The sequence below is a fragment of the Pagrus pagrus genome, assembly GCF_965226575.1.
Source record: "Pagrus pagrus genome assembly, chromosome: 12".
In the NCBI taxonomy this organism is placed as follows: domain Eukaryota; kingdom Metazoa; phylum Chordata; class Actinopteri; order Spariformes; family Sparidae; genus Pagrus; species Pagrus pagrus.
Window position 1 is genome coordinate 395,001 of NC_140196.1, and position 18,104 is coordinate 413,104.

The 18,104-nt window shown below is 43.2% G+C and overlaps 1 protein-coding gene across 3 annotated transcripts in view; it reads left to right on the forward strand.

The window, feature by feature from the left end:
• Positions 1 to 17,266, forward strand: part of LOC311266189 (uncharacterized protein) — a 17,484-nt gene extending 218 nt beyond the window's left edge. Inside the window, exons 1-9 of one of the 3 annotated variants that reach the window (XM_084368407.1) lie at positions 1 to 49; positions 1,535 to 2,032; positions 9,195 to 9,831; positions 9,918 to 9,978; positions 10,093 to 10,188; positions 11,890 to 12,023; positions 13,804 to 13,927; positions 14,061 to 14,222; positions 16,740 to 17,266. The exon at positions 1 to 49 is cut by the window's left edge and continues 216 nt beyond it. In XM_084368407.1, the coding sequence (XP_084224533.1) occupies positions 1,586 to 2,032; positions 9,195 to 9,831; positions 9,918 to 9,978; positions 10,093 to 10,188; positions 11,890 to 12,023; positions 13,804 to 13,927; positions 14,061 to 14,214 (1,653 nt within the window). In that variant the 5' untranslated portion in view covers positions 1 to 49; positions 1,535 to 1,585 and the 3' untranslated portion in view covers positions 14,215 to 14,222; positions 16,740 to 17,266. Of the gene's footprint in view, positions 61 to 1,534; positions 2,033 to 9,194; positions 9,832 to 9,917; positions 9,979 to 10,092; positions 10,189 to 11,889; positions 12,024 to 13,803; positions 13,928 to 14,060; positions 14,876 to 16,739 lie in introns of those variants that run through there. The other 2 variants (XM_084368408.1, XM_084368406.1) reach the window with 2 other exon arrangements.
• Positions 17,267 to 18,104: the final 838 nt, after the last annotated feature.

Here is an 18,104-nt window from a genome sequence, read left to right on the forward strand (position 1 = left end):
ACAGACGGCAGACGTGTGTCGGCAGCAGCAGCAGCAGCAGCAGCAGCAGGTGAGTTTCAGGTGAACTCTTTAATATTGAACCTGTTTGAATGATAATAATTAATAAACATGTTCAGACATGTCGGCGTCACCAGAGACATGACGCAGCAGCAGCTCCGTTAGCTTTCTCTGTTGGCACTGTTAGCTTTCTCTGTTAGTACTGTTAGCTTTCTCTGTTAGCACTGTTAGCTTTCTCTGTTGGTACTGTTAGCTTTCTCTGTTAGCACTGTTAGCTTTCTCTGTTGGCACTGTTAGCTTTCTCTGCTGGCACTGTTAGCTTTCTCTGTTAGCACTGTTAGCTTTCTCTGTTAGCACTGTTAGCTTTCTCTGTTAGTACTGTTAGCTTTCTCTGCTGGCACTGTTAGCTTTCTCTGCTGGCACTGTTAGCTTTCTCTGTTGGCACTGTTAGCTTTCTCTGTTAGTACTGTTAGCTTTCTCTGCTGGCACTGTTAGCTTTCTCTGTTGGCACTGTTAGCTTTCTCTGTTAGTACTGTTAGCTTTCTCTGTTAGCACTGTTAGCTTTCTCTGTTAGTACTGTTAGCTTTCTCTGCTGGCACTGTTAGCTTTCTCTGCTGGCACTGTTAGCTTTCTCTGTTGGCACTGTTAGCTTTCTCTGTTAGTACTGTTAGCTTTCTCTGCTGGCACTGTTAGCTTTCTCTGCTGGCACTGTTAGCTTTCTCTGTTGGCACTGTTAGCTTTCTCTTAGCACTGTTAGCTTTCTCTGTTAGTACTGTTAGCTTTCTCTGCTGGCACTGTTAGCTTTCTCTGTTGGCACTGTTAGCTTTCTCTGTTAGTACTGTTAGCTTTCTCTGCTGGCACTGTTAGCTTTCTCTGTTGGCACTGTTAGCTTTCTCTTAGCACTGTTAGCTTTCTCTGTTAGTACTGTTAGCTTTCTCTGCTGGCACTGTTAGCTTTCTCTGTTAGCACTGTTAGCTTTCTCTGTTGGCACTGTTAGCTTTCTCTGCTGGCACTGTTAGCTTTCTCTGTTAGCACTGTTAGCTTTCTCTGCTGGCACTGTTAGCTTTCTCTGTTAGTACTGTTAGCTTTCTCTGTTAGCACTGTTAGCTTTCTCTGTTAGTACTGTTAGCTTTCTCTGTTGGCACTGTTAGCTTTCTCTTAGCACTGTTAGCTTTCTCTGTTGGCACTGTTAGCTTTCTCTGCTGGCACTGTTAGCTTTCTCTGTTAGTACTGTTAGCCAGTCATTGATGTTCTTTTATTGATTTATTGATCGCTCATTTGTACATCTATTCTTACAAACAGCGTTGCTTTAATCTAAACACACACATTGAGTTGACTAAGTAACTTAACTAAACTACGGAAGCCTGGTGAATTCAGTTCAGAAAGGTTTTTCCTCATCAGATAATGTGTTGCTAAGAACAGAAGTGGAGGGTAAACATGATTTATTTTGTAATATTTTGATAATTTTCAGAACATGTTTAGAAACAAAAACATTTAGTGGAGTGTGTGTAATGTTTTTGTGGTAATCTGATTACAGGTTGATGTTGTGGGCGTGGTGTCCTGTTTGCAGTCCTGTGATGTCACGGTGATGTCGTCAGTTAGTCAGCGGTACCGTGACATCAGTCCTGTGACGCTGCAGGTGGTGGGCGGGGCTGTGAGCTCCAGTCTGTACTGTGGGGAGGTGGAGGGGCTGTCGGGGGGGCTGGTGGAGTCCTTTCTGGTGGAGTTTTATCGCTGTAAACTCTGTCAGTTCACCTGCGGCCTGAAGGCCTCCATCAGCAGCCACCTGCTGCACAGGCACCGCCCCCCCACCCTCGCATACCTGGATGGGGCCAACCGAGCAATCAGGGCTGAGGACAGAGAGGAGGCGGGGCTCCAGAGGGGGGCGTCGGCCTACCAGCTGGACCTGAACGGAGAGTCGAAGCAGAGTGACGAGGACGAGGACTTCCTGCTCTACAACATGCTCGACAACATGAGCCCGCCCACATGTGACATCAGCAGCGAGGGGGGGCTGCAGGTCGCACACACCTGTGAGGTGACACACCTAGTTTAGTTTAGTTTATTTATTTAGCACACATTTAAATTCAATGGTGCACGGAGGGAACGAAGCCGGTTGGCTTGTACATAAGTTCCACCCCTACAACAAATTACAACAAGACAAATTTCTATGGCTAACAAATAAGCATAGAAAAAATAAAGGAGATAAAGTGCATACATAATCAACGTTATATGAGCATAATGAACAAAAATGAGAAAAAATGGAGGTAGACAAAGGTACAAAAAATTCATTAATTGAAATTAGGGCCCGACCGATATGGATTTTTTGGGGCCGATGCCGATTATTAGGGGGAAAAAAATCCGATAACAGATTAATCGGCCGATTTTTTTTTTTTATATAAAGTTTTAAAATTTTATTAATTTAAGTAATATATCTACATATTTACTTATTTTTTTTGAACAAATGGCTGCTTTTGTGCCTTTCAGACACTTCTACAAAGAATTAAACGCCGTAAAATAATTTCAGATCCTTTTTATTGCTGAGTCAGCAGCATATTAACATGACAACCATCCAACATTAGGCCTACAACAAGGCACCATTAGCTACTGCTCTTCATGCCGACAGGAAGACCGACTGATCATCTCAGTCATATACCACGGATTTATCATGAATCAAACTCGGACCAGAAAAGCGTTTAAATCGCTCGGGCCCTAATTGAAATCATAAAAAGACAGAGTAAGGATGTGGGATATGGAGAGAGCGGGAAATTCAAGAGAAGTTGAGATGTATTTTTAGCTGCTTTTTAATAAGTGAATAAGAAGAAATGGATCTTAGTGAAGGAGGTAGTCCATTCCAAAACATAGGACCTCTGTAGGTCATATTAAACTGATGGTGTGATGTGCGGGTGAAGGGTAAATATAAAGTAAGATTATTACTGTCTAGTGCGGTGAGAATGTACATTATGAGTGAAGGTAAAGACATTTTGAAAAGTGACAGGGAGATCTTGGTTTCTGTAAATAAACTTGTGAATAAACAAATCTGATAGTTATTCAGTTTGTGAATTGGTAGAAGAGAATACTTTGTGAATAGTGGTGCTGACGGAGCATATCTGTTTGAATGAGAGATGAATCTTAAGAACCTCTTCTGAATAGTACATAATTTCTTAAGATGTGTAGGAGATGTAGCTGCCCAGACCATGTTACAGTAGTTCAAGTAGGGAAATAAAAAACTATAATATAATGTTAAATGGGCAGAAGGATGAATGAATGGGCACACTTTTCTTAATATGCCCATCATCTTTGTTAATCTTTTGCGAACAAGGTCTACGTGATTTGTCCAATCAAGTCTTTCGTCAACTAATATTCCCAAGAATTTGGTAGTTTTAACTTGGATGATTTCTGTTCCATTAATGTTTAATTTAGCTTGCTCTTTGGGGTAAGACTTGTTAATGTTGCAAAAGATTACAAAGTTACATTTCTTCACATTGAGTGTTAATTTATTAAGTTGAAACCATTTGGATATAGAGGATAAATCATCGTTCACAGAATCAATCAAATAATTAAAATTAGTATGAGTTGCTATAAGATTAGTGTCATCAGCAAATACTACGGGAAGGAGATGTTAAAGATAAAGCTAAATCATTTATGTAAATCAAAAATAATAAAGGGCCCAAAATAGAGCCTTGAGGCACCCCGTGTAAAATTCTGGACTTGGTAGAGGAGTGGCCATTAAATGTCACATATTGTTGTCTATTAAATAAATAATTTTTGAACCAATTCAGGGCAATATCCTCCACACCGTATCTATTTAATTTGGCAATCAGAATACTGTGGTTGACAGTATCGAATGCCTTGCTTAAGTCTAGAAAGACCCCAAGGGCAAACTTTTTCTGGTCCATAGCAGTTTAAATAATATTAGTTAACTGAAGTAATGCATGCTCTGTAGTAGAGTTGTTCCGATTCCGATGCCAGTATCGGAAATGCCTCCGATACTGCCGAAAATGCCGGCATCGGTATCAGCGAGTACTGGAGTCCAGGCACCGATCCGATACCACGTAATTTATTAGCCTAGCTCCGTTAGCTCCGAGATTCTACCGGATACTGTCCGCTGCGTTACGGCTCCGACGGTTTGGCTCCGTCGTCCTCGTCCTTCAACCCCCACCAGCTGTGTTTTGAGTCCGCCACAGCGCAGCTCCGCCGATCAGCTGGAGTTAAGAAACCGAGGAATTCCCGCGATGATTACATAATCACACACGACCGCAGTTACATGTATGTGTTATAAACACAACAACACGAAGTGTTCCCGGCTGAAGGATTAGAAGAAGAGCGCGTATTTGTCTCTTATTTGAGGCTTTTGTGCTTGTATCAACACGGAGTGTTTTATTTTGAAAATTAACCGGATGTCATGTTATTATTTCGTGTCTGACTTCCTGTCTGCTCTGTGCTGAATTCGGCTTTATACTGTTCTATTTAAAAACAAATGGCTTTCATTTGCTGTATTCATTATGTTTTACAGAGGGTTTAACCTGAGCCAGGCCTCAGCACAGTGATGATCACATCACAATCATGCAGGCGTAGTATGATATATATCGTTTTTTATAACACACTGGTATCGGTATCGGTACTCGTATCGGCCGATACCCACAGCATAAGTATCGGAAACGGTATCGGGAGGGAAAAAATGGTATCGGAACATCTCTACTCTGTAGAATGTTTTTTAAGAAATCCATACTGGTGATCATGTAAAATATTATTTTCTTGTTGGTGCCTCAATATTCTAGAGTAAACTCATTTCTCCAGTAATTTAGAGATGCATGGCAGGATGGATATAGGTCGATAATTTCCAAAATTGTCAGTATCGCCCGTTTTAAAAACGGGGATAACTTTAGCGATTTTTAAATCATGGGGATATTACCAGATTGCAGTGATAAGGAAAGAATGTGGGTTAAAGGAGAAACTAAATGATCAATGGTTTCTTTAATCAAGATGCTCTTTATACCATCGTGACCTGGGCTGAGTTCTTTAATTCCAGGATGAAATTATGGACCTCTTGTATCGTTGGAGGATCGTGGTGTTAAAAGGAGGATATTGCCCCTTAATAAAACTACAGGGGTTCTCACCGGCATCCGAGAAACTCGATGCCAGGACGGAGCCAACATTAACAAAAAAGTTGTTAAAGCCATTTGCTATTTCATCGGGGTTTGAAAACGTCCCCACATTCCCACACGTTAATGTTGGTGATGCAGCTGATAATTTTTTACGATTCAGAAAATGATTAATAAGGTTCCAGGTTGTCCAGGCCTGGATGAATTTATCTGCATAATACTTTTTTTTTGTTTTTCTTAGAACTGCTGTAAATTTATTTTTATATTTCTTATAGGTTTCAATATTCAGAGGGGTGGGATTAGTAATGGTTTCCTATAAAGTTTTTTTTTTTTACGGGAACGTTTCTTTAGATCTAAAGTAACCCATGGTTTCCCTTTAGAAGAATTAGTCTTAGATTTAGGGCTGATCAAGGGAAAAGATGCTTCTAAAGCAGAATTAATAAGTACTAAGAATAAATTATAAGCTGCATCAACATCTTTTAACCTGACAATCCGAGAATCCCAAGAGAGGTGACTGATGGCTGTTTTAAGAGAGGATCAATCGCACATACAATCTGGAATACCGGGAGATGATCAGATATATCACACAATAATAGACCGGAGTTGACTTCATAGTCCAGAGAGTTGAAAAGAATATTATCGATTAATGAGGCTGAAGATTTGGTGGTTCGAGTTGGCTTTGCCATTAAGGGGAAAAAACTTTTGGAGTAAAGTGTATTTAGAAAGTCAGTTGTGGATATCTGATCATCTTTAAGCAGATTGATGTTAAAATCCCCAAATAAGGCACACAATTTATTTTCCTTGTTTATATTTTCTAAAGTAGAATATAGTGCGTCATTAAACATGATTATATCTGAGTCGGGGATCTATAAATGCATCCGACTATAACGTTTTTTCTACCAAGTGCAATATCTATAAATACAGATTCCACATGCGTCGTAGCAAAGTCAGCAATCAGATCTTTTCTCCTGATGAAATTCTGAGCATTCGACACATACAGAGACACTCCTCCTCCTGTTCTATTATTTCTGCAGGAGTGAGATGAGTTATAATTTGATAACGGAAAAAGACTGAGAAGATCGTCAGTTAACCATGTTTCAGAAAAAGCTAAAACTGAAAAGGAGTGAGTCAGAGTTGGTAAATACGTTTTCAGACAATCATGATTTTTAGACAAACTGCGGATATTCAAATGAAAAGTGGAAAAAACAATGGGGTCTCCCTGATGACATAAATTATTAAACTGACTTTCAGAGAAATATTTGCATGACAGTTTTGCAGAGTTGGAGACAAAGTTCGCATCAGGATTAAAAAAAGTCTCGTAAATTCCATCATTGTCCGTTGTGCTTTCAAAAGGATTAAATGTCAATGTATTAGAGTCTGTGGGGGGAATCTCCCGAGGTTTGGAGGGAATGAGTTAGTGGAAGTCATTGAAGAAAAAAAATAAAGATAAAAAGAAAAAAGTTCTGCCGGTCTACCTGCGGCGCAGAAACAACTTGGTGATAATAATCCATTTAGAGTAGACACTGGTGATGTCGCGGTCCAAATCGATATTCGGTGTAAAGGATCCTCTTGTTTCCAGCCGTAAATCTACTGCAGTGATTGACATGTGGACTGTCATTTTTTTACGTACTGCTCCAAATCCTTGATCGCTCATACCGCCAGCACCTTTTCTTCCTCCGGTGTCGCTCCGGTGAGTCTTATGAAGACTGTACAGTTCCTTGTCCACGTTGCCTTGATCTTATTTTCTTTCTTGAGTTTGCGGGCTTCTCTAGCAATATCAGCGTTTTTTGTGTGAGGTGCTCATTCAGGTAGACACCGGTTCCCTTCAACATGCGTCCATGCTTCAGTAACTCGGTTGTGTTTTCTATTCACAAACCGTATTAAGATCGCTGGTGGCTGCTGCATGTTGGTCTGTTTTCGAGGGAGAGCGTGGCAAGCGGCGATGTGTTGGCTCTGGATGGGCAAGTTCCTGCTACCGAGGAGTTGAATGACCTGGTTCTCCAGTGTTTCCAACTCGGCCTTCAGCCGAGGCTGTGACGTTTGCATAGGAGCGGTGTCTTGTCTTTAATCCGGTGATTATCACATCATCAATGCGTTTCATTTCATCGATTCTTCCTTTAAGGATTTCAATTTCCCAGTCCTTCTCTTTGTTCTCGATTTTAAGACTGTCCACTTGCTTTTGGAGGCCTTCCACCTGTTCGACCAGCTTGATTATCTGTGTTTGCTGCGTGGCAATTTTACCAGTCTCTTGTTGTAAGGTGCACAGGGATTGCTTAATTTCATCCATCTCTGCTTTTGCCTTTTTGGTCATACTCTCCTCACAAGGAAATTGTCTTGTAGGCACTCTTGAACTCCAAATTTTTAGTCACCTGACACACACACTGTGGCTGTGTCCAAATTCAGGGGCTGCAGCCCTCGAAGGGCATTTGAAGGCCAATTACGTCACAACGCCGTGCAGAGCTGTCCCAGTTGGAAGGCTCCTTCAAACACAGCCTGCCCTTCCCTCTTTTTGGAGGACGCACCGCTACTATCCTTCGCTGCCTCCCATATCCCAAGATCCTTTGCACACCGCTGCTCAGTCCCGAAACAGAAGAGGAAGCAAGAGAAAATGGCGACATCAAGTGGCGCAGACATGACATTCAAATTTCAGTAATGGGTTTATACTCGGTTTTTAGTCATTTGAACATCCAACGCCAGATATGTTAAAGTTCAAGGGACTATAAAACCTCCAGATGTTAACTTTCAGTTAAAACACGTGACGCTGTGGTAAATATAGTTGTTATTTATCAGTGGGTTAATGTTTATTTTGTAATGTTGATGATTCAATTTAGATTTGACACATTTTGTCGTTTGTAGATTTGAACCAAAACAGACTTTAATGCATCTCTTCATTCACAATCGTGACGTAAGGGGCGGGAACATCTGGTGACGCAACCAGGAAATACTCCGAAGGCTGGACCGTCCCATTTAACAACGGTGGGCGCGTCCTTCACGGTCTCTCCGAAGGACGCGGCCTTCGTGGGCCACAAAGGCCGCGTCCTTGAAGGATGCAGTCCCTGAATTAAGACGCACTACACACACACACACAGATTTTCATTATAAACCAGAAGCAGTCTTTGTTCAGACAAACACACCTGAAAACACATCACATGACCGTCGAGCTGTAAACAGGATCTGAGGACAAATATTTATTGATCAGTATGAGCAGATGTTATTTTAATAAACACGTTGAATCTAAATGTTAGTTTGTCAGATCGAACCAACTACTCAACTAACGTCCTCTGTGAAGCGAGGAGGAGGAGGAGGAGGAGGAGGAGGAGGAGTCACAACAACAGGCAGAATGATGATCACTCTGTCTGACTGATGTAAATCACGTGTGTGTGCTGTGACACATTAACAGCTGTGAGTCTGACTCAACGTGAGAATTCACACCTGCTGTCATCATCCATCCTGAGTAATCCGATTACAGTCTATCAATTCACAGCTACATTTACCTGCATCTGAGTGACCACCATGATCTGATGTCACTTCCTGTCCTAAATGAAACAAACGTGTCCATCACTGAGACAAACAGAAAGAAGTTCATGTAGAAGAATTAGTCAGAGACAGAGTCTCCAACTCAACAACTCACTAAACTGAGACATTTGTTAAGGGAGTCTGGTGTGATGGTGTGGTGTCGTGGTTACTAGTTCATTGGTTGGATCAGTTTAACATGTCATTACATCACAGTGAAGCACCTGGAGATCAGACAGAGTGATCATTCTGCCTGTTGTTGTGACTTCCTCCTCCTTCTTCGTCTCCTTGTTTCACAGAGGACTTTAGTTTTGTAGGCGGTCGTTCAGTGTGGCCTAGACCACCTCTGAATGTAGTCGTAGTGATCGGATCTCAGACTTGGAGGTGAGTCAGGACGGATGTTGATACATGTCCTCCGTCCTGCTGCTGATGCACACGTCAGCTCTGATAAATCAGAAGGAGTGAGACCTCTTGTGGTCTGAATGTGAACAGAGAGCTGCTGCTCCACACGGACGCTCACATGTTGAAGTCCTGTAGATGAAGATGTTCATAGTCATCCTGGAGGTGTTTCTGTGTGTGCAGGTGAGCACTCTGTTCGAGGAGGAGGAGGAGGAGGAGGAGGAGGAGTCCTCCATCTTCCCTCTGAAGGAACCGTCAGTGGATCTGTCCTGTCCCATTAACACCCCCGCCACCCAGGAGGAGATGGCACAGTCCGCTCACCTCATGTCTCTGGGACTGTGTCGCATCTCGGCCCCCAAACCTCCTCCTCCTGCTCCTGCTCCTGCTCCTCCTCCTCATCCCAGCACCTCGCAACCCGTCCTCCCTCCCCCCGATGATCCCCCCATCCTGTCTCAGTCCAGCAGCCTGAAGCAGAGCGAGACTTCCCCCCCCAGGCTGCTGTGTCTCCTGTGTCCCCTGACGCTGCCGACCAGGCGGCTGCTGGATGTTCACGTCCGGTCCCACCGGGCGTCCGGAGGGTTCGGCTGCGTCTGCTGCAGCTGGACGGCCAACAGCTGGGAGGAGCTGGAGCCTCACTGGAGGAGCCACAGCAACAGCAGCAGCAGGAGGAGGAGTAGGAGGAGGAGTAGGAGGAGGAGGGAGGAACAGGAGAAGAAGAAGAAGAAGAAGAAGAAGGCAGCATCGAGGCCGTTCAGCTGTCGAAACGTTCAGCAACAAACACACAACGCCTGTGATCAGCGTCACCACGGCAACCTCTCAGGTCAGATGACCTCCAGCTGAACTTCATAACGATGAAGAAACAAGAAAATAATCACAGTGATGATGATGATGATGTGTTTCCTGCAGACAGGTGGAGGCGCCGGCTGATTGGACGAGCAGGAGGGAAGGACGCAGACCGCACAGACAGGTAGACGGCTGAATGTCCAAACAAGACTTTTATTTTGGAAAGTTTATCTGTGTGTGTGTGTGTGTGTGTGTGTGTGTGTGTGTGTGTGTGTGTGTGTGTGTGTGTGTGGAGCAGCAGGTGTGAGGCTGGTTCACTGCAGGGTGTCACAAGACAACTGAAAACAGAAGAAGAAGAAGAGAAGGAGGGCTTCTGCTGCTCTCTGTGTCACAGGTAACTTCACTACCCACAATCCCTCACTGCACAGGTGTCAGAGGTAGAGTTGTCACGATACCAAAATGAGTAACCACGATACTACACCAGACAAAGTATCACGGTTCCGGGTATTATCGCGATACTGCAGCCTTTTTTTATTAGTATTATTTTTATGAACTGCAGTGTATTTGTACAAGTTATAAATACTTATTAATTACTTATAATGTTGTTTGGTGCATGATAAACATAACACTGGTGAAGTAGGAATTAGACTGAAACAAATATTTTAATGAATAACATTTATTAAAAAGTTAAAATTGAAAAAAACAAACAGACCACTGGCCTTTTCTCTGCGTGTTTGTGCGTCTAGTCATACTTGGACATCCTTTAACTCTTCACTCCTCAGCCTGTACACGGAGCATATAGCCTGATATTAGCCAATGAGAAAATAAACAGGGCAAACTAACCTGCTATTCGACGTATAAATCTGGGTGACGACACTGCAGGTGTTTTATGAGGTTGGATGTGTTCCCTCCTTTGGCTCCTATCCACCTTATTCCTGGGGTCGTTGCTGTAGAAACTATTATGGGTGCAACTTCCGGTTCTCACCGGAATTATTATAATATATATTATATTATAATATTATAGTATATATTATATATAATATTATAGTATATATTATATTATATTATATATAAAATATTATATAATATTATTATGAATTATTAATACTTATTACTGTAGAGGCACTGATACGCCTCAGAGCTTTTCAGATTATTCATTGCCTCCCTGTCCGAAGCGACAGAGTTAAGAAAGTAGCTAAAACTGTATGTTATCTCAGGCCACTTCTTCACGTCACCCTCCCACCCCTCTATATGAGTAGGCAACGGGATTGTAATGTTGTCTCGTTTAAGCTCTAACAGCTGATGTTCCCACATGTTTTACCTCTCTAACCCTCATGAAAACCGGATTAGCGTCTACCGTTACCATGTAAACAAACGCAACCGGAAGTCGCGCCCATAATTCACGCAAGGCATCATGGGGGCTAGGAATAAGGTGGATAGCTTGGTGGCAGCGCCTGCACAGTGGACGGCCATCGTCTATTGCTTTACCGTCTGTCCCTTGTTTAAAGCCAAAATAGTTCCAAATGTGACTTTTGGAGTTTGTTTTTTTGAGCAAAATTAGTGGTGCCACTGACGCCGCCGCCGCGGCAGACTCGCTGCTCGGGCCCGGTGCTTCTGCCGTGGTGAGTGTGTTTTTGAAGCGAATTTCTATCGAAGCGGAGCTGTCTCCATGGAGTTCGTTCTTGCCGGCAGAAACACACGAACAGCCAATCAGCTAACAGACGGGCGGACCCAGCGTGCGGAAACAGCCTATCATATCCCCGGACGTCACCAGTAACAGGCAAGCAGCCAATCATTCAGCAGCTGTGTAGTTCGGTTGCAGTAGTTGCCATGTGGGTTTGTTTACAAGGGAGTAGCATGCAGTGAGAAGCCGAGAGGAAAGTAGAGGCGCCGCTATGTAGCGGAAACTGGCACCGGTAGTATAGTAATCCACGGTAGTACCGTCGTGTAGAATTTCTAGTATAGTAGGAACCGTTACGATTTGGCACTGCGGGGTACCGTGGGTATCCTGCGACTCTAGTCAGAGGGCTTCAGGACAAACTGAACATGACAGGAATGTGATTGGCTGCTTTAACTGTGATGTTTGTCTTTACAGGAAGTTCTCCACCAAACTGACTCTGAGGCGCCACCTGGGCGTCCATGGAGGAGAGAAGCCGTTCACCTGTCCACACTGTTCCTACAGCAGCAGACTGAAGGCCTCGCTGCTGCAACACCTGAGGACACACACAGGTAACACACACCTGAGAACTAGGGGTGGGCGATATATGTCGTTTGCGATAATATCGTCATTGTTGTTTTGACGATGTGCAAATTTCCATTATCGAGTATTTAAGTGACTTCACCAAAACTAGGTTGAAACGCACGCGGAAACTCCTCACATCCACTTAACACACGGTGCAGCAACGCTCTCTACTGCATGGCAGGATTCGCCCCACCCCTCGACCTCTTGCCTTCGACCCCTGAACCCCGCGACGTCTCATAACAACAACAATAATGGCGGACTACATGCCCGTGTTCGTGTTTCTTGCAACTTACTCGCCTTGTAGTCGAGTGTTAGTCGCAGCAGCAGTTCGACCTCATTATCGGTCCACACAAACGATTCTGGTTTCCTGTTCGGTTTCTCCGTCTACTGTCTGTTTGTTTACAGCACGCAAGCTAGTGCTAGCAGCGCCTATTTTGAATACAAGTCCTATGGGCTTCAGCGTTCAGAGCGCTAAGTGCCTTCAGCGGTAAAAAGACGTCAGCGGAGACGTTTTTTTAGCGCAGCGCTCTGAGGCTTCAAGTTGAAATCTGTTCAACTTTTAACACCGCTGGCCGCTCGGAAAATGAGTTTTTGAGCGTTAAAAACGCGTTTGGTGGACACAAGCCCAACTCAGACAATTCCAACCACATTTTAAAGGATATCGACTGATTATTGTTATCGCCAAAATATTGAGATATTATTTTTTGCCCATATCGCCCACCCCTACTGAGAACACACACCTGAGAACACACATAGGTAACACACAGCTGAGAACACACACAGGTAACACACAGCTGAGAACACACACAGGTAACACACACCTGAGAACACACATAGGTAACACACAGCTGAGAACACACACAGGTAACACACACAGGTAACACACACCTGAGAGCACACACAGGTAACACACAGCTGAGAACACACACAGGTAACACACACCTGAGAACACACATAGGTAACACATAGCTGAGAACACACACAGGTAACACACACAGGTAACACACACCTAAGAACACACACCTGAGAGCACACACAGGTAACACACAGCTGAGAACACACACCTGAGAACACACAGCTGAGAACACACACAGGTAACACACAGCTGAGAACACACACAGGTAACACACACCTGAGAACACACATAGGTAACACACAGCTGAGAACACACACAGGTAACACACACAGGTAACTCACACCTGAGAGCACACACAGGTAACACACAGCTGAGAACACACACAGGTAACACACACCTGAGAACACACATAGGTAACACACAGCTGAGAACACACACAGGTAACTCACACCTGAGAACACACATAGGTAACACACACCTGAGAACACACATAGGTAACACACACCTGAGAACACACACCTGGTAGCACACACAGGTAACACACAGCTGAGAACACACACAGGTAACACACACAGGTAACACACACCTAAGAACACACACCTGAGAGCACACACAGGTAACACACAGCTGAGAACACACACCTGAGAACACACACCTAAGAGCACACACAGGTAACACACACCTGAGAACACACGCAGGTAACACACACCTGAGAACACACACCTGAGAGCACACGCAGGTAACACACACCTGAGAACACACACCTGAGAGCACACACAGGTAACACACACCTGAGAACACACACCTGAGAGCACACACAGGTAACACACACCTGAGAACACACACAGGTAACACACACCTGAGAACACACACAGGTAACAGCTGACTGTATGTTGTGTGTGTGTGTCCAGGTGAGAAGCCGTACAGGTGTGCTCAGTGTCCGTATGCTTCTATAGACCGCAGCTCTCTGCTCAGACACAGCAGAACTCACAGTCAGGAGAAACCATACAGGTGTCAACACTGCGACTACTGCAGGTAACACACCTGACACACACACACACACACACACCTGTGGTTTGTTCGTTTCTTCTCTGATTGGTTATGGTCTGCTGCTGAGTTGTTTGGTTGCCGTGGTGACTTTAACTTCCTGTATTTCTTACTGTCTCAGTATCCAGAAGAAGAGTTTGGACCTTCACGCTCGCCGTCATCACACTGGCGAGGTGTTTCCATGCCAACAGTGCGAGTACTCGAGTCCAGACCGTCAGCTGCTGCTGAGACACATCCGCAGACACCACGCCCCATCCCAGCACGCCACACTGTAACCTCACAGGTGATCAGATGCCCTGATTGGACTAGCTAGCTAGTGGGCCAGTTCACTTTGTCCACTTTGATGATGTCACAGACTGTTATTGATATCTGCTGGTTGGATTTTTCTAATTAAAGTAAAAAAAAAGTGATGAAACTAAATGAGTTTTGTGTTTTTCAGATGAGTCAGAATGTTTCGGTCCACAACCCTTAAAAACCCTGAATCAACCCTTAAAAACCCTGAATTAGGGGTGGGCGATATGGGCAAAATTTGATTTTGGCGTTAACAATAATCAGTCGATATCCTCCGTCTTCCTCGGCATTGTTTCAAGAATATCTGCGTCCAGACCGATCCACTGAAAACGCTGTAGTTTATATTCCAGGCCTATAGGTGGCGCTTGAAATTCACCAAAAACAGAGAAAAAGAGACGGAGCGTACACAAAAAGCTTGCGCGCTGTAAACAAACAGACAGTAGACGGAGAAACCGAACACAAAAGAAGGCATGTAGTCCGCCGTTGTTGTTGTTATGAGACGTCGCGGGGTTCAGAGGTCGAAGGCAAGAGGTCGAGGGGTGGGGCGAATCCTGCCATGCAGGAGAGAGTGTTGCTGCACCGTGTATTAAGTGGATGTGAGGAGTTTCCGCGTGCGGTTCAATGTTTTTGGCGAAGTCATTTAAATACTCGATAATGGAAATTTGCACATTGTCAAAACAACAATGACGGTATTATCGCAGACAATATATATCACCCACCCCTACCCTGAATCAACCCTTTAAAACCCTGAATCAACCCTTAAAGGATAACTACCGTTTTTTACAACCTGGACCTTATTTCTAGCAAAATATATGATCATTTACTCACCCAGATAACTTTGGTGTCATTTGGAGTCGTTCGGACGAAATTAGATCCAGTGTAGCGCCGATATATCCATATAATGCGAGTGACGGGGCACCGAAGCGCAGCCTCTATGAGCATTATCTGCCACGAAACTAGTTCATTTCACCAATATTTTGTCATGATACGCTCGTGCTCTTCCCCTCTGAGTCCGGGTTCGTCTGTTATCAACATCCGGGGTCTGTAGGTTGACCTACTACCTCTGACCTGGAAGTAGTAGCTGCTACTGTAGCTGCTACTGCTAGTTTGACCCCGGATGTTGATAACAGACGAGCCCGGACTCAGAGGGGAATAGCACGAGCGTATCATGACAAAATATTGGTGAAATGAACTAGTTTCGTGGCAGATAATGCGTTATATAGAGGCTGTGTGTCGCTGCCCCCTCACTCGCATTATATGGATATATCGGCGCTACACTGGATCTAATTTCGTCCGAACGACTCCAAATGACACCAAAGTTATCTGGGTGAGTAAATGATCGTATTTTATGCTAGAAATAAGGTCCAGGTTGTAAAAAATGGTAGTTCCCCTTTAAAAACCCTGAATCAACCCTTAAAAACCATACTCTGTAGTCTGTCTCCCCTAGGTCCCTCATTTTTGATTCAGGGTTTTTTTAAGATCAGGTCTCAGGGTTTATTCTGGGGACACAGAGTCCGTTGATATCGTTGTCAACAGAAACTCCCCTTCACGTCTGTGAGCCAATCACAAGAGAGTATAGTTTGCGCTCCAGGAAGTGGATTACTGCTTTAACTTTTCATGAAGCTGCTGAACGTCTTCATTAGTTTATTGTTGACTGTGAGAATGTAGAAGGTGTTGAGATGTTCTGACCATCAGTCAGCTGCTCTGTTTCTTCTTCTGCTGTTATAGATGCTTTCAAATGTTTTCAGTTGCTTCTGGCTTCACTATTAATAAGAATAGGTGTGAAATAGTGACAGTCTTTTAATAGATGGTGTAAAATATCTGGAGTCACAATAATCGGATCTACAGATGGAAGGATGTCTCCAGACTGGTGGTTACAGAGAGAGCTGACTGTGATGGCTCCTGTGTTACTTTCTAAGGCAGAAGGTTCATCTAGATTAGTGTTTCCAGCTTTGTCTTTATATGTTGATCAGAAAACATGTACAGCTGTTGATTCACTCTTATTTCAAAGACTGAGTGTGTAAAGAGGAAACACTCACACTTTCAAACTATTAATAGTATATTTAAATCAATCTGTTAAAACATAGTTTGGTACATAATAACGCCCCTTGGTTTTTATCCCCAGTTCTCTGTTTGATAAATGTGCTTTAAAGTTTTGGCCTGTTAAACATGTAAACTTCCATAAAGGAGCCGTGGACACATGGAACCAACACGATTCCTCCCCACACACACACACACACACACACACACACACACACACACACACACACACACACACACACACGCGTATCTAATGGATCATCAACATGTTGTAAACAGAAATAACAGAGTGGTACGACCAAGGTATTGTGTTTATTTATGAACTTCTAAATGATGCTGGTACAATGCTCATAGCTACCTATGAAGAATTCACCCAACAAAGAGGATTAGTAATCTCTCGCTCTGTGAATAATTCAAAGTTTACCTACTAAAGTGCTGTCTCTAATAAAAGCATCTCCTCTGTTCTCAGGAATGATTCCTGCACTGTAGCTGGTGGAAGCACTTTAGAGGAACCTTCTTGTAATAATGCTCATATCAGGAGTGTTGTTACTTCTGCTCAGAGTCAATGTCACAATTCCTCTCATGGTTGGAGAGCGATGTTTCCTCACATCAGACTGAGTTTAACAGATAAAGTTAAAGAAGTTCATATTAAACTCTTACATAGATACTATTCCTGTAATGAACTCCTTAACAACTCTAGAGCCCATGTGTCCTCTTTATGTTCCTTCTGCAAAGAAGAGGTTGAGTCTTCTTCTCATGTTTTATGGATGCCTCCGTTCTACTAACTGTTGGACTCACATGTCTTTATTAATTTGGGTCTCGTGGGGTCCTGGTCACTATTACAGAAGCTATGGTCTTATTTTTGACTGTTGAAACTAATAATAAGGAAATGAATGATGTGATAAAGTTGCTGTGTCTGTTGGGTAAATATCATATTCATAAAGCCAGATTTCTTCAATATATTCCAAATTAAACTTTGTTTTATGTTGAACTGAAGACTTTCTATGAATCTGTCTGTAAAGTACCTAAAACCAAAAAAGCTTTTAGGACATCCAGCCTGTTGAACAATATTGTGGACCGGGCTGACAGGTAAATATAGCTGCTGCTATATTTTTTTCATTTGTTTCCCTCTCTGATCTAGTGTTTACATAATGTGTTACATTACATGTGTTTTTGTCTGCTTGTTTTTCTTTTATGGATGTTTTCATGTTGTCTTAATACTCCCTGTTGTTCATGTTTGTTAAGGATTTTCATTCAGACTCCACTTCAGTTCCACCATGCTTTATTTTTCCATGACCGACCACTGTTGCATACAAGCGTCAACTCTTTACCGGAACAAGCTAAACACATCACATCCGGCATAGGATAACAAACGTCCTTCAAAATAAAAGTACTGTTCATAACACAATGAGTAAAGGCGTTTTCCTTTTATATATCTTAACACCCCCACTCGTCTTTAACTCAATGACTTTCTTGTGAACATAACATTTCATGTACATTTATGTACCAAACATGTATTTTACAAACCTTTTCAGTTTCAGTTTAGTAGCTGGTTTTCACATTTGTCAATACACTTTCATTGCTAGCTACTATTATCAGATCATCAACCCATATAATGAGGATTACCTTTTCATCATGTTTTTCTTTTGTGTACACACAATGATCAGCAGGGTTCTGTGTGAAATCATTTCTGATCAAATATGAATGTAACATAGCATTCCAGTTTCTTCCGGACTGCTTGAGACCATATAGAGACTTGTGCAGTTTACACACTAGTTTTTCACCTGTGTCTGACCATGTCTCATAACCCTCTGGTTGATCAATGTAAAGTTCA